The sequence below is a fragment of the Mustela putorius genome, unplaced genomic scaffold (genome assembly GCF_011764305.1).
Source record: "Mustela putorius furo isolate JIRA1106 unplaced genomic scaffold, ASM1176430v1.1 tig00003974_pilon_pilon_pilon, whole genome shotgun sequence".
In the NCBI taxonomy this organism is placed as follows: Eukaryota; Metazoa; Chordata; class Mammalia; order Carnivora; family Mustelidae; genus Mustela; species Mustela putorius.
Window position 1 is genome coordinate 13,636,468 of NW_025422117.1, and position 13,127 is coordinate 13,649,594.

The following is a 13,127-nucleotide window of genomic DNA, read 5'->3' on the forward strand; positions in this document are numbered from 1 at the left end:
CTCAAGTAAAGGCAAAGCAACAAGGCAGTGTTTTCACTGATCAGAATTTCTTTGCACACATCAGTCCTACAAAGGAAAAAGCTTAATCTAGAGTTCAAGGGACAAATAAATTAGAAATACGGAAGGATAACTGGAAGGCAAGCCTGCAGGGGACAAGGGGCCCCGCCCTAAGAGGAAACCATTCTTTACACCACCCAGGAAGGAGCCCTCCACCCTTTCCCCATGATAGGTGACAAAATCTGATTGGATGACAGGCAGAGGGAGGGTTAATCAATTGAAACAGCCTGCCAACAACCCCATTAAAACCCTTAGACTTAGGAACTCTGGTGGTCAACCCTTCAGGTCCCCTCTGTTGTTGGGAACCTTGTACTATCACTTTGCTATTGCTCAGTAAACCCTGCTTTGCTACCCACCACTCTGTCTGGTCTACTTCTTCATTCTTCCAAGCATTGAGACCAAGAACTATGGGCACCAATGGAGAAAAAAAAATCCTGCAAAAATATAATGAGGAAAATCTTATTGGCCAGCAAAGAAATTGTGTTTTGCCTTGTTTGAGAACTTCAATCCACATTTGATTTTGCATAAATTGCAGTAGGAATGTGCACGGATGTAACAGGAAGATTGATTAACCAGTTGAAACCACCAGGTGGATTCAGGTTGAACATAAGATCTCTGAGAAAGACAAGACTCACAGGAGCCTCCAGTTCAAAGTCATCTCATCAAGACCACTCCTTCCCTGGGATAACGCCCTATCTTTCTCTGAGTTTAGTTAGGGATAAGGGACGTCTTTGAAGAAGGTCAGATGCAGAGATAAACTGTTTCCGGTTCTTCAGGCTGTATAGATAAGAACCCTAGTAGTCTATTTTGAATTACTTTGCAACTTTCAGTGTAGTTACTCCCAAACCCTCCTAGAGACAGTATCAATAGAATTTGGAAAATCAAAGCCAAATCAAATTGAATGACCACAACCATGGCCACCAAATCAAAAGGTCCATTATTGCAAAGCTCTTTAATTTAGGAAGGTTCTTCCCAGAAAAGACCACGCATAAATTAAGTTTTCTATTGCATTTGGGATGTGAGGAGAAATGATGGTTGAAAGACCTAGATTGTTACTCTCAGAAGCAGTACACACTATCGTGTTCTGGGGCCAGTTTTAAGTGTGAATACATAAATAAATTGCCTTGGTTATAAAGCAAACACAACAAAATAATAACTATTAATTCTTCTTTGTCTCAAAAACACGTCATATCCCTGCAAAATTTCTCTTTGGTTATCAAAACTGAGTCAGAACCTAGTAAGGCCAAGTGATTTGGTCACTTTAACAAAGAAACTGGAACTAGAGTTGTTTAAAGCTATGTTCTCCCTTGCCTACGACATGAATCAAAAGCTTAGATGAGGAAATGTAACCTTGAAATTCTGAGTTAACTCAGCCAACATACCTACTGGTAAAGAAGCATGTCTACACTGCCTCTGTGGATGCCCTCTACCAAAAAATAGAGGTTGCAAATTTCACAAAGGTTTATACACAGCCCCATTAAAGAAAGAAATTGAGGATAATTATATTCATAAAATGAAGTAAACCCAAATAAACGAATGCAGAAAATAAAATGAGTGCAGGGATGAGATCCTAAATATATGACACGCTGTCTTGTTCAAGAGCTGGGATTCAGAAAGCATATTACTTGGTGCAACCTGAGAACTCAGGAATGGTAAGGGTGCAGCAAGAATTTCCATGGATTCTGTATTTTCAACATTAGGCAAATGGTAATGCCTGTTCGAGCAGTGCTGCCTTCCTAGAACCTTGCACAGCACCTTTGAAAATGGGGCTTCACTCTGAAGTTTTACATAACATTCTTTAATAATCCTGAAGTATCTTCCAGAATGAACCCCAGTTATAATTTTGGAATGCAATGTGAAAATTAATTTGGGTACACGTTGCAAGAGCTGCACCAAACACTTCATTATGTCTGTATACCCACGTGCAGACACACAAACAGCATTCCTCTCCAGGATTATAATTCATTATAATTTGGGGTAAATTTGGGGGCACAATATATTGATGTATAGTCTACATCTGAAAAAAAAATTTCACTAAATAAATAATAAAGAGCAAGTTAGAAAGAATGCAACAGGTTCTTGTTTTTACCTTGTGCATAAGTGATAGGTTAAATGTTTTTCCAGTCAATTAAACTGGAGGCTGTGGGGGAAGGAGAGGAGAGCTAGCTTACATGGGATTCTTTCTAGCTCATGAGAGATAAATATAAATTCCTAGATTCTTTCCTATTGACTCATTAAAAATATAAGGTGCTCTGACCAGCCAGAAGCTCCTAATTTAAATCCAGCTTTGATCCAGAACAGTGTGTTTTCGCAAAGCTCCTGCAGCGGGGTGGGAGAGTACCATGGGTACTAGTGTCTCCTAAGAAGCAGCCATTGGGTGCAGGGGTTTGAGAAGACGAAGAGAAGGCTTTTCTTCCACCTGCTCTGCCAGAGACTTGCTGCCCCCAAAGGGGCATCGAGTTGCCCACCAGCCTTGCACACCTTGGCTTTGGCACCCAACTCCTTTGCATTGGTAAAAGCTGGAGTTCTTTCGAACCTAGGTATCTCATCTCATATTCCACACGGAAGGTGTCCCAAGAGACGGTAGGAAAAGCTATCCGGCTTTTGTTCATTTTGAACCAGCCGGTCTAATACACATTTTAGAGAGCAACCTCCCTCCCCTGCCCTCATCCAGTACCAGGTAAAGCCGACTGCACCAGCCCCAGCCCCGCGCCAGTCGGGCGCCCCCTGGTGGCCGATTAGGCCATAAACGCAGAGGCGCCTGTGTTCACCCCGAGGCTCAAAGGACTTGGGCGTGGGGCGGGCTGCCCGGGCCGTGGAGGCCCGGTCGTCCCTTAACCTCAGCCCCAGGGACACGGCAGAGCCGGACGATAGATATAGCCTCGTCCACCCTTCCCGAGGTGTGGGGGACGTAGGCCAGCACCCGGAAATAACACATGCCACTTCCCCTGCCATCCCTTGTTCCGAACCCAGGGCGAGTGGGGATCGCCCTAGAGAAACATGGAGAAGGCAGGGCGAGAGCGCAGCGCGGCGGGGAGCGCGCCTGGGGCAGTCTAGAGCTCGAGCCCGAGAGGAGGCAGCGAGTGCCAGGTTAGCTGCAAACGGACCTGAACTGGAGCCCGAAGCTGGGAGTCAAGCAACACGTTTTCCTAGCACTATTTCAAGAACTCTAACCCCGCACGAGGGCAGGTGCTATTCGGGAGATTTGACCGTACTGCCCTGTAAAGTAAGCACATTCTGTAAATTATTAGAATTCAGTGTCAGGGGCGTGGGGCGGGGGGTTAGTTTCCCACCGGTGTTCCCACGTACGGGCACGTTTCTTCGTAAACGAAAGGCAGTTAGAGCAGTGCATACCTATGCATTTTCTATCTTAATAATATTTCTACATCTTCAAGCGGGAAAATGCATACTGCCTTCAAAATGTACAATAGGATCTTCATGGGAAATATTCTAGGTGACAAGGGAGAGTCAGGAATGGAGGAGGATGACCCCTGGTTAAGTGAAGGACGTCTGCCGTGGAACAGTAAGCCCCCTCCCATTTCAGAAGCCCGTCCTGTCGACCTTGAGCTATATCGTGTCTGTGTTATTAACTAATTTTTAAAAGGCTGAGACTGTAGAATGTCCTTCAGTTATTGCGTCAACCAAAACAGATCTTCAAAAAACCTCCATCTATAGGAGCTAACTCTCCTTGAAAAATAAAACAAAATCTCCTACTAAACTAAAAACTCCAGAGCGACACCATCAAAAGCAAATCTCGGTCAGAGCATACATAAAGTACTTGAAACCCGAATCTGCATTCCGCTCCTCTCGTACACGGCTCCGAGGTGGGGGAGGCGGTTTGTGCCGGTGCCTGGTGTATAATCGGGTTAATCCAGTAGACAAAGAATAAACCAATAGCCCTCCCACCTCACTTCCCGCTCCCCTTCCCCTCCGCCCCCCTCTCCGCGTCGCCCCCTCGAGGGGGAACAGAAAAGAAGAGAGGTGGGCTTGAAATGGATTCCGAACAAACTCTTAAAACCTGCAACTTGTTGTTTTAATGCGAACACTGAGTGGCCGGGATTCGTTTTCAATGCTCATTCCCTTTTCCCAATGGCCAGGAGAAAGTTCCCTAAGTCAGGGCGAGCCTAAGGCTCGTCCTCATGGCCTCTGGGGAAACCTTAAGGTCAGTGTTTCCTTGAAACTGGATAAACTGACCCCGCCGTGCCCAGCCCGGCCCCGCGGGCGCCCCGCGTGACGGCGTCCGGGCGGCAGGACCGGCCCGGGGACGCGCGGGGCGGCGCGGTTGCCCTTTTGAATGCCTCCTGCGGCTCGGAGCGCTGGCGGGCGCTGAAGTGTGAGTGAATGTAGCCCCGCGGAGCCAATGAGCTGGGACCGGATGCGATATATCCTCTGGGACAACAACTGCTCTGTTCCGCCTCGGATCCACATGACGCCATTTACTGCTGCCGCGGCCGCCGCAGAGCTCCCTGCCTCCGGAAAGGCGAGGGCGCAGGCCAACGGCGAGCCCCCCCGGCCGGGCCCCAGACCCTCCTCCTCCTCCTCCTCCTTCACCTCCTCCTCCGCACCCACCGCCCCCGCCTCGGCCTCGCCGCCGCGCCTCCACAACGCCCAGTCTGCACCGCTGAGAGCCGCGCGGCGCAGCGCGAGCGGAGGACAGGGGCCGGCGGAGCGCGCAGCGCCCAGGCCCCCGCGCCCGCCCGGCCCGGCCCGCGCCCCCGCGCCGCCTCCGCGGCGACGCGGCCGCGGCCGCACGGCTTGGCCATCTGGCTTTAGGTTTTCTCTAAGGCGGTTTTCTTTTTCTCCTTCGCTCATCTGCCAGGAAAAGAGACTAGCCGTTGGCGCTTCGGCCTCCAGTTCATTGAGAAAAAGGAAATACTCCGCGTGCGTTTCTGGAAGGGGGGTCGCCCCCAGCCCCGAACCCCGGAGTGTTCATCGGCTGGGGACTTGGCTCCGGATTTTCCTCCTTTTTTTTTTTCCCTCCCGCCGATTGCTCGGAACTTGGACTGAAGCAGAGTTTGGAAAGAAGGGGCGAAAAGTTTGCATCGGGGCTGGATTTTATTTGCACATCGCAGGAAGACGAGAATCCAAGGGAGAGGGGTTGGTGCAAAGCCGCGATCACGGTGAGGCACGTTTGGCTCTTCCCCTCCTGGCGCCTTTGCCGGCGCGTTGTGGGCAACATGGAGTAGGTGCAGCCGGACCAGGAGTGGGCTCTGTCTCTCCTCAGGCCTCCCTTTCTCTAACCCCGCAGGTTCCCCGCGGGGATCCAGGGAGCTGCCTGCGGAGCTGCCCTTGATCCGAGCTCGGCCTGCCTCGGCGGGGGCTGCAGTGCGCGCCGGGCGCGGTGTCGTCCCCAGCCCCAGGACCCCACGCGCCCGCGCTCTGGGGGGTTGGGGTGGCGGACTGCTCGTCGCGGGTCGGCTGCTGGCCCTGCCTTGGCCGCGAAGTCGGCGCAGAGAGCGGGAGAGGGAGGGGGAAACACTTTGTGTTTTCCAGGTCCCCGTCGTAGGCGCCCGCATTTCTAACCTGTTCTTCTCCAGGGAAGGCAAGTCCCGGGTGAGACCGTCCCGAGGCAGGGGCGCCGGCGGGACTGAGGGCGCGCGGGTCGCTCGCCTCACGGGGGCTGCGAAACCCCGCGGGTGAAAAATGGGCAGGGTGCCGGCTACAGAGGGGAGCCGGTGCGGGTGGAAGCGTCGCCCTGCCGGGCGCCGGGTCTGCGGTTCGGAAGTGCAGCTCTCTCTTTTTTCCGTTCTCTGTGGTCGGCTTGGGTCACGCTTTTTTTATTTTTGGAGGATTGGGCTGACCTACCACAGGAAGAAAGTCCTCAAGCGGTCGCGATCGTTTTCCATTACCTGAAAATAGGTGGCAAAAGAGGCTAGGTGTTGTTGTTTTGTTTTTTTTTTTTTTTTTAATATCCTTTGATGGCCTGATCTACTTATCTACTTTTTCCTGCTTCTGCTGCTGCCTTGAATTCGGAATCTTGTGCGTTTTTACAAAGCGGTTTCTGTGTTTGCCCCACCCTTGTGCTGAAGTCCTTTTCCCTTAATCCTTAGTCTGATCACACACTGTTATTAATGGAGGTTTCTAACCACTTTCCGGGTGGGGAATGGGGGAGCGTGGGGGGGTGGGCGGCGGGAGCTGCAAAGGAGGCTAGGAACGGGCAATAATCATTTTTGTTTAAAAAAAAAAAAAAATCTCCTACCTCCCAAAGATGCTACTTTCCAAGGCAAGCAAATCTTCGCGGAAAGTTTCCAGCGCAGGGATCTGCGTGCTGCACGCCTGGCTTGTGCAGTGGGGCTCTGGGAATTGCTCTTTCTTTTAAAAAAGCAATTTTTCTTTCACTTTTTCTCTCCACTCAGATGGGGTGTGCAGATTGCAGGCAGTGCGCCTTCGGACAGTGCATGGTGGAGTCGCACAGTGTGCGTGGGTTCGACCTCTGTCCCGGCAGTGTATCTGAGACATGGCTTTTGGCGTCAGGGCTTGAAACCTGTGCCCGACATTCGAGGGCCTTTGCCAGAACGCCCTGCGGTGGGCTGCGTGACCTCTGCCTGGGGGTGGAGTGGTTCCCTTCGGGAGCTGGCAAGCAGTTCTCTGGGATGGGATATATTTTAGCCGGGAGGTAGAGAGGGGGAAGTGTGCTCTAGCGTTTCAAGGCACGTCCCCTACTGAGGCGTCCCCCCCACCCCCACCCCCGCTCCGCGCCTTCCAGTCAGTCTTAGGATTGTGTGCGGGGTGAGGGCAGCTTGGCCCCTGGGCTGGGTCAGTTTCCCGGGAAAAAAGGCCCCCTGGGGATCCGACTGTGTCCCACCTGCTGGGGACGGTGTTGGGATGCAGATAGAGCCGCTAAACGGAGTGAAAGCAAAGATCTACGTGGTCTTGTCTTCCTTGCTGTTGGAAGTGAGATCCGGTTTCCAGCTCTGCCTTGGTCCGAATTGGGAGGCGTGTGTCACCTGCCTGTGTCTCTCATAAAAATCGGGGGCCCGTTTTTGTTCATTGTAGACTTAGCAAAGGGGGGTGATAGTTTGGACATTTATAGAGAGATTGCAGCTTAAGCGATTACATGTCAGAATGAGAGATTGGAGACGTGACACGAATCTTTGAAACACTTCCTGTTATCCCCAGTCAGTTTAGGTTGTAAACTATTAAGTTTTGGGAAACAGGCAAAGCAGTTAAGATTTTTGGACATAACTGATTTCTAAAACAGGGAGAACAGTCTTAGGTACAGAATTAAAGATGCTTTCTCAGGCTATCGATTGTAAAATGTTTGATCCACAAGTTGTTGAGAAGTTGAAAATAAGTTCCTGTCTTCTTTTTGCTGGTTCTCATTTTCCTGGCACCTTAACAGGGTTGGAATGGATTTGTTTTTAGTTTATAACTTTTGCTACTATATAGTTAATAATGCATGACTGTTGTGAAACTTATAACTTCGGGGGGGTCATGTATTTGCTTTTTTGCAAGTCACATTCATTCTACGGTATTCTAAAAAGTTGCAGGATACTTGCTAAATTATAATTAGAGGTGTATGATGTAAAAAAGCAGAGTAAGAACCAAGAATTTCTAGGCTGCATTTTTTGATGTTTAAGGCAAAAGTGACCACGACAAAGTTAAACCCATCTCAGATTTTGAAAAAGTATTCAACTTTTGCATCTGGTGGCAGCAGTGTTGTGTTCTAAGGTTATTTTCTTGCAGTCTTTACCGTGAACCTGAACCTTGCAGTTTTATGTTTATTTGAATAGAGAACCAATTCTTACGTGATTGAAACAAAGATCAGCTTTGCGTTAACTACACATCGCAAGGTTAAAGAACTGTCAGTACCCGGTCATAATTTTTACTTTCTGGTATGGCAGTGATGATCATGTATGGCTATTGTAATTCCCTCCGTGGCCACTCCCTTTCAAATCCTGTTCCTCTGGGAGAGTGGAAAGCCAAGAGTTGATTCAGGTGGGCGGAGAGTGGGAAGTATCCTGGAGTGTAAACCAGCTCTTTCCTCTTGGTTTCTGCAGGAATTCAGATGTGTTCTAAGCCCGCTGGAGTGACCACACTTCCCAGACCTGATGGAGGCCAGAGCTCAGAGCGGCAGCGGGTCCCAGTCCTTGCTGCGGGCGTCGCGTGACATTGGCCGGCAGCGTGGGGAGCCCGACCCCAGAGATGCCCTCACCCAGCAGGTACACGTGTTGTCTCTGGATCAGATCAGAGCCATCCGAAACACCAATGAGTACACAGAGGGGCCTACTGTGGTCCCACGACCTGGGCTCAAGCCTGCTCCTCGCCCCTCTGCTCAGCACAAACAGGAGAGGCTCCACGGTCTGCCCGAGCACCGCCAGCCTCCCAGGCTCCAGCAACCACAGGTCCATGCTTCTGCACGAGCCCCTCTGTCCAGGTCCATCAGCACAGTCAGCTCGGGGTCTCGGAGCAGTACAAGGACAAGTAACAGCAGCAGTTCCTCTGAACAGAGACTGTTAGGACCATCTTTCTCCTCGGGGCCTGTTGCTGATGGGATAATCCGTGTGCAGCCCAAATCCGAGCTCAAGCCAGGTGAGCTTAAGCCCCTGAGCAAGGAAGATTTGGGCCTGCATGCCTACAGGTGTGAGGACTGTGGCAAGTGCAAGTGCAAGGAGTGCACCTACCCTAGGCCGCTGCCATCAGACTGGATCTGCGACAAGCAGTGCCTTTGCTCAGCCCAAAACGTGATTGACTATGGGACTTGTGTGTGCTGTGTGAAAGGTCTCTTCTATCACTGTTCTAATGATGACGAGGACAACTGTGCCGACAACCCGTGTTCTTGCAGCCAGTCTCACTGTTGTACACGTTGGTCTGCCATGGGCGTCATGTCCCTCTTTTTGCCTTGTTTATGGTGTTATCTTCCAGCCAAGGGTTGCCTTAAATTGTGCCAGGGGTGTTATGACCGGGTTAACAGGCCTGGATGCCGCTGTAAAAACTCAAACACAGTGTGCTGCAAAGTTCCCACTGTCCCACCCAGGAACTTTGAAAAACCAACATAGCACCATGAATCAGGAATATGACAGTAATGAGGATTGTTCCTTTTTTTTTTTTTTTTTTTTTAACACATATGCAACCAACTAAATAGTTATAATCTTGGCACTGTTAATAGAGGGTTGGGATATCCTTCGCTGTTTGCAGTGAAATGCTTTTTGTCCATGTGCCATTTTAACTGATACGCTTGTTAGAACTTAGCTAATGGAGCTCAAGAGTTTGGGATAAGGAACTTGGGGACCCATGTGTTGCATAAGCTAAAAGCAACAGACACTCCTAGGTAAAGTTTTTGTTTGTGAATAGTACTTGCAAAATTTGTAAATTAGCCAATGACTTTTTTTCCATTGTTTTCTCCAGAGATAATGTGCTATATTTTTGTATATACAGTAATATTTGCAACTGTGAAAAACAAGTTGTGCTATACTATATGGCACAGTCACAAAATATTATACTAATATGTTGTACATTCGGAAGAATGTGAATCAATCAGTATGTTTTTAGATTGTATTTTGCCTTACAGAAAGCCTTTATTGTAAGACTCTGATTTCCCTTTGGACTTCATGTATATTGTACAGTTACAGTAAAATTCAACCTTTATTTTCTAATTTTTTCAACATATTGTTTAGTGTAAAGAATATTTATTTGAAGTTTTATTATTTTATAAAAAAGAATATTTATTTTAAGAGGCATCTTACAAATTTTGCCCCTTTTATGAGGATGTGCTAGTTGCTGCAAAAGAGGGGTTACAGATGCATATGTTCAATATAAAATAGAAAATATATTAACGTTTGAAATTAAACTGAACTGTTTTGTCTTATTTTACCTTTTCTTTGTTTTTGGTTTTTTTTTGTTTTGTTTTTGAAGTGAAAAAACCCAAATTTCATGTCAAGACTAGCATTTCAATGAAATAGTTTCACTTACCTACAAGGCTCTTTAAAGGGGAGATTCAGGGATTTTTTTCCCCCCTAGAGATAATTCTGGTAATTGGGAGGAAAATAACTGAGCACTTGACTCGGGTGTATTAATCCTGAGATCATTGTTCCTGTTCTTTCCTTTTACAGACTGTTGGCTTTCCTCTGTTTTGCATGTTTTAAAAAAAAAAAAAAATGTTTAACTAATTCATTCTGGAGACTTCCCTAAAAGATTAACAATTAAGGTTTTTTTCTTTATATACGGAATTAAGTATTATGAATAGCCATGAGGCTAATTCAGGACCAGAAAAACGAGTTTAGTACAACATTTATTGACTGTCCTCTGCCTGGTATGAGTATACACAGATCAATGAGGCAAAAATGTTTTCTTGACTTAGCTGATTGTGGCTATGTTTTTTCCAGCCGGTATGGTTTTAGACTTAAGTTTATCACCATGATACCAAAAGTTTCTTAGATTAGAAATGACATGAAAATTTTAACTTGTTTTGATTCAGGTGTTGGCTGTCATAAAATCTCATCCATTATTGGCCTAATAATTGAAGCCCAGAGAAGCCAATGGAGAGGCCTTGTCTTATTAAATCAAATGTTCCAGAAAATTGTTAAATTCCACTTTGGGAAAAAGACGCAATACAGCAAAAAGCCACTGTGTTTGCATTTGTCTTCTGGGAGCAAATACTCAGCAAGCTGCTGCAGCCCGTCTCAACAAATCCTAGGTTTACTTACTTGTAACAAGTCATTTCATTAATTAGTCACTTTGTGGATGATGATTTTTTTTTTCTTCTGAAGCACAAGCTCTTGATGCCAAGAATCACCGGAAGTCTAGAAAATGATTTACCTATCACTGTTTAATCTTGTTTCCTGTTCTGGGGCTCCTGCTCTGGTCTTACCCTAGTACAGGTTGTCTTCTGTTTTGTTTTTTAAAATTAGCTTTCAAGGAAATACACAGCCTCTTAAACCAAGACATTGCTCTGAATATTCTCCAAAAAACACAAGGTTAAATTAATTGAGAAATTATTTACTCTAGTTTCAACTTGGGATAAGTGAGCATTGCAATTCTAATACTCTTAGATTGAAAATCCCTGATGATCTATGAGAAATTAATGTTGGAAAATAAGGCAGGGTTTCTTATTCATTGTATGGTTGTAAGGATTTATAAAGCATAAAAATTTTGACTAATTAGGTTTATTCCTCAATAGCTGCCCTATGCACTGATTGGACGTACTCAGTATAGAAATTGCAAGTCATTTTTTTTCAGCAGACAAGGAGCTTCCCAAGTCTTCTATAGACATACTGCATCAAATGAAGAAGTAGGTTAAGAACTCTCTGCTGTGGTTATTCAGAGTTGTATGGTGTGACCTAGCTATTTCTATATTTAAAAAATCACTAGTCATGTCTGGTTTGAGAACTACTGACTGACCTAGGAATTGACTTCTAATTCAGTGCCCCCCCCCCTTTTAAAATGGGATAGATGTAAAGCATAATTCCCTCCTTTGAACGTAGAACATAGTAATAACCAACTGAAATTAGAAGATCTGTGTAAGTATATATTAAGTCCTGATGAAAATTATTTAAAGATTAATAGGAAAATTGGATTCCTCAAGAAGCTTCCAATGAAACTATTAAACATTTAGTATATATACCGTATAAAATTCATTTTCAGAATATGGAAAGTTAACTGTTTATACCTAAATAGCTGGTACTCACAACGTAAGTGTGTGAAAGAGCTTTTAAATGTAGCATCTCATTGAGATGGAGGAATAACCAGGTTTTTAATCTCTGGTTCTTGAAGATTCCTATATATATACATTGAGTTTATAATCCAGCTGCCTTTATTTTGATACCGTGATAGGTTAAAGGTAAGAATGATACAGCAAACAGTTGATTGCTAAGCATTTAGGGAGATCTTAGCTGTATTTTCTGGTTTCTTGCCCTTTTTATTTTATTTTTTTTAGAAACCTGTACATTCTCTGTGTTGACACTCATTTAAGAATGACAACATGATCACTGTTAGTTAAAACATTCATTTATGTGTGTTGAGATTTTTTTTTTAAGGCCCTGTCCAATTTCTACCATGTTGGGGCAAGCTCTGGGACTTGTCAGTGAAAGAAAGCCAAAACCAAGTGCATGTACTCGCAACCAAACTTCTGGCATAACTTCTTTCTCCAGAACACTTTGTCTCAAAAAGAGACCACTTGTGTCCCGGTTGTGTAAGTTAAGACACTGATGATGCCAGATAAACGAATTTAATCTTTGCTCAGTGTTGTGAGGTGACTGATGGGCAGTTGATGCGTTTGATGTCATTTATTAACTCTGAGCAGATAGGTCAAACTTTTCAAAGGTTTAATGGGCTTAGAGTTTCACTTGCATTTATATCTACAATTGGGCATTTGCGAATTCCTCTCTTAAATGTGCACAAGGACCAGAGGCAGGTGCAAAAGTCCCAACTTTAGAAACTGGTTAAACTGTAGGTCAGAAATAATTCGTCACCTTGGGCAGTGTATTTCTTGCTATTCAGTAAAGAAAAATAAGAGGGTGTTAATTTATTAACTGATACATCAGTATTGTATCAATCTTGGTTTTCAATACTCACTATGGCAAAAGTTCCGTTAATTTCCATTTTAGTTAAGACAATTGCCATACTTCTCTGGGACATATCAGGGGTGGGTGTTCATCAATTGAAGACCAAAGCAGAATTTTAAAGATTTTATTTATTTATTTGACAGAGAGAGATTACAAGTAGGCAGAGAGGCAGGCAGAGAGAGAGAGGAGGAAGCAGGCTCCCCGCTGAGCAGAGAGCCCGATGCGGGACTCGATCCCAGGACCCTGAAATCATGACCTGAGCCTAAGGCAGCGGCTTAACCCACTGAGCCACCCAGGCGCCCCAGAATTTTAAAACAACTGCTAACTAAACAAAGCAATGTTATACATCTGGAATATTTAATCACTGGTATGGTCATTCCTGGAAGGATAAAGCTGTCAGACTGTATTCACCCTATACTTGGATTATATTTGGGTGCCCCCACCCCATACATCATGAGACAACCATGCGAATAATGAGAGACAAAATGTGAATACCGCTAGTGTTAGTGCACCTCTGGTTAAAATTAAACTTGAGATGTTCACTAAGGGTCAAAAAAGAAAAAAAGG

General features: G+C 45.9%; 2 protein-coding genes across 2 annotated transcripts; one reads left to right on the forward strand and one right to left on the reverse strand.

The window, feature by feature from the left end:
• Window positions 1–4,865: 4,865 nt before the first annotated feature.
• LOC123389459 lies at window positions 4,866–6,693 on the reverse strand. The gene is made up of 2 exons (XM_045070892.1): window positions 6,257–6,693; window positions 4,866–5,906 (listed from the first exon to the last, which is right to left on the reverse strand). The coding sequence occupies exon 2, from the start codon at window positions 5,571–5,573 to the stop codon at window positions 4,866–4,868; it is 708 nt and encodes a 235-aa protein (XP_044926827.1). The 5' UTR covers window positions 5,574–5,906; window positions 6,257–6,693.
• Window positions 5,047–9,847, forward strand: SPRY2 (sprouty RTK signaling antagonist 2). Its single transcript, XM_004754432.3, has 2 exons — window positions 5,047–5,177; window positions 8,058–9,847. The coding sequence occupies exon 2, from the start codon at window positions 8,109–8,111 to the stop codon at window positions 9,054–9,056; it is 948 nt and encodes a 315-aa protein (XP_004754489.1). The 5' UTR covers window positions 5,047–5,177; window positions 8,058–8,108; the 3' UTR covers window positions 9,057–9,847.
• Window positions 9,848–13,127: the final 3,280 nt, after the last annotated feature.

Bases quoted from the DNA above. Each gene is read 5' to 3' on its own strand.
- LOC123389459 (XM_045070892.1), bottom strand. From the start codon at position 5,573: ATGCGGGCGCCTACGACGGGGACCTGGAAAACACAAAGTGTTTCCCCC.
- SPRY2 (XM_004754432.3), top strand. From the start codon at position 8,109: ATGGAGGCCAGAGCTCAGAGCGGCAGCGGGTCCCAGTCCTTGCTGCGG.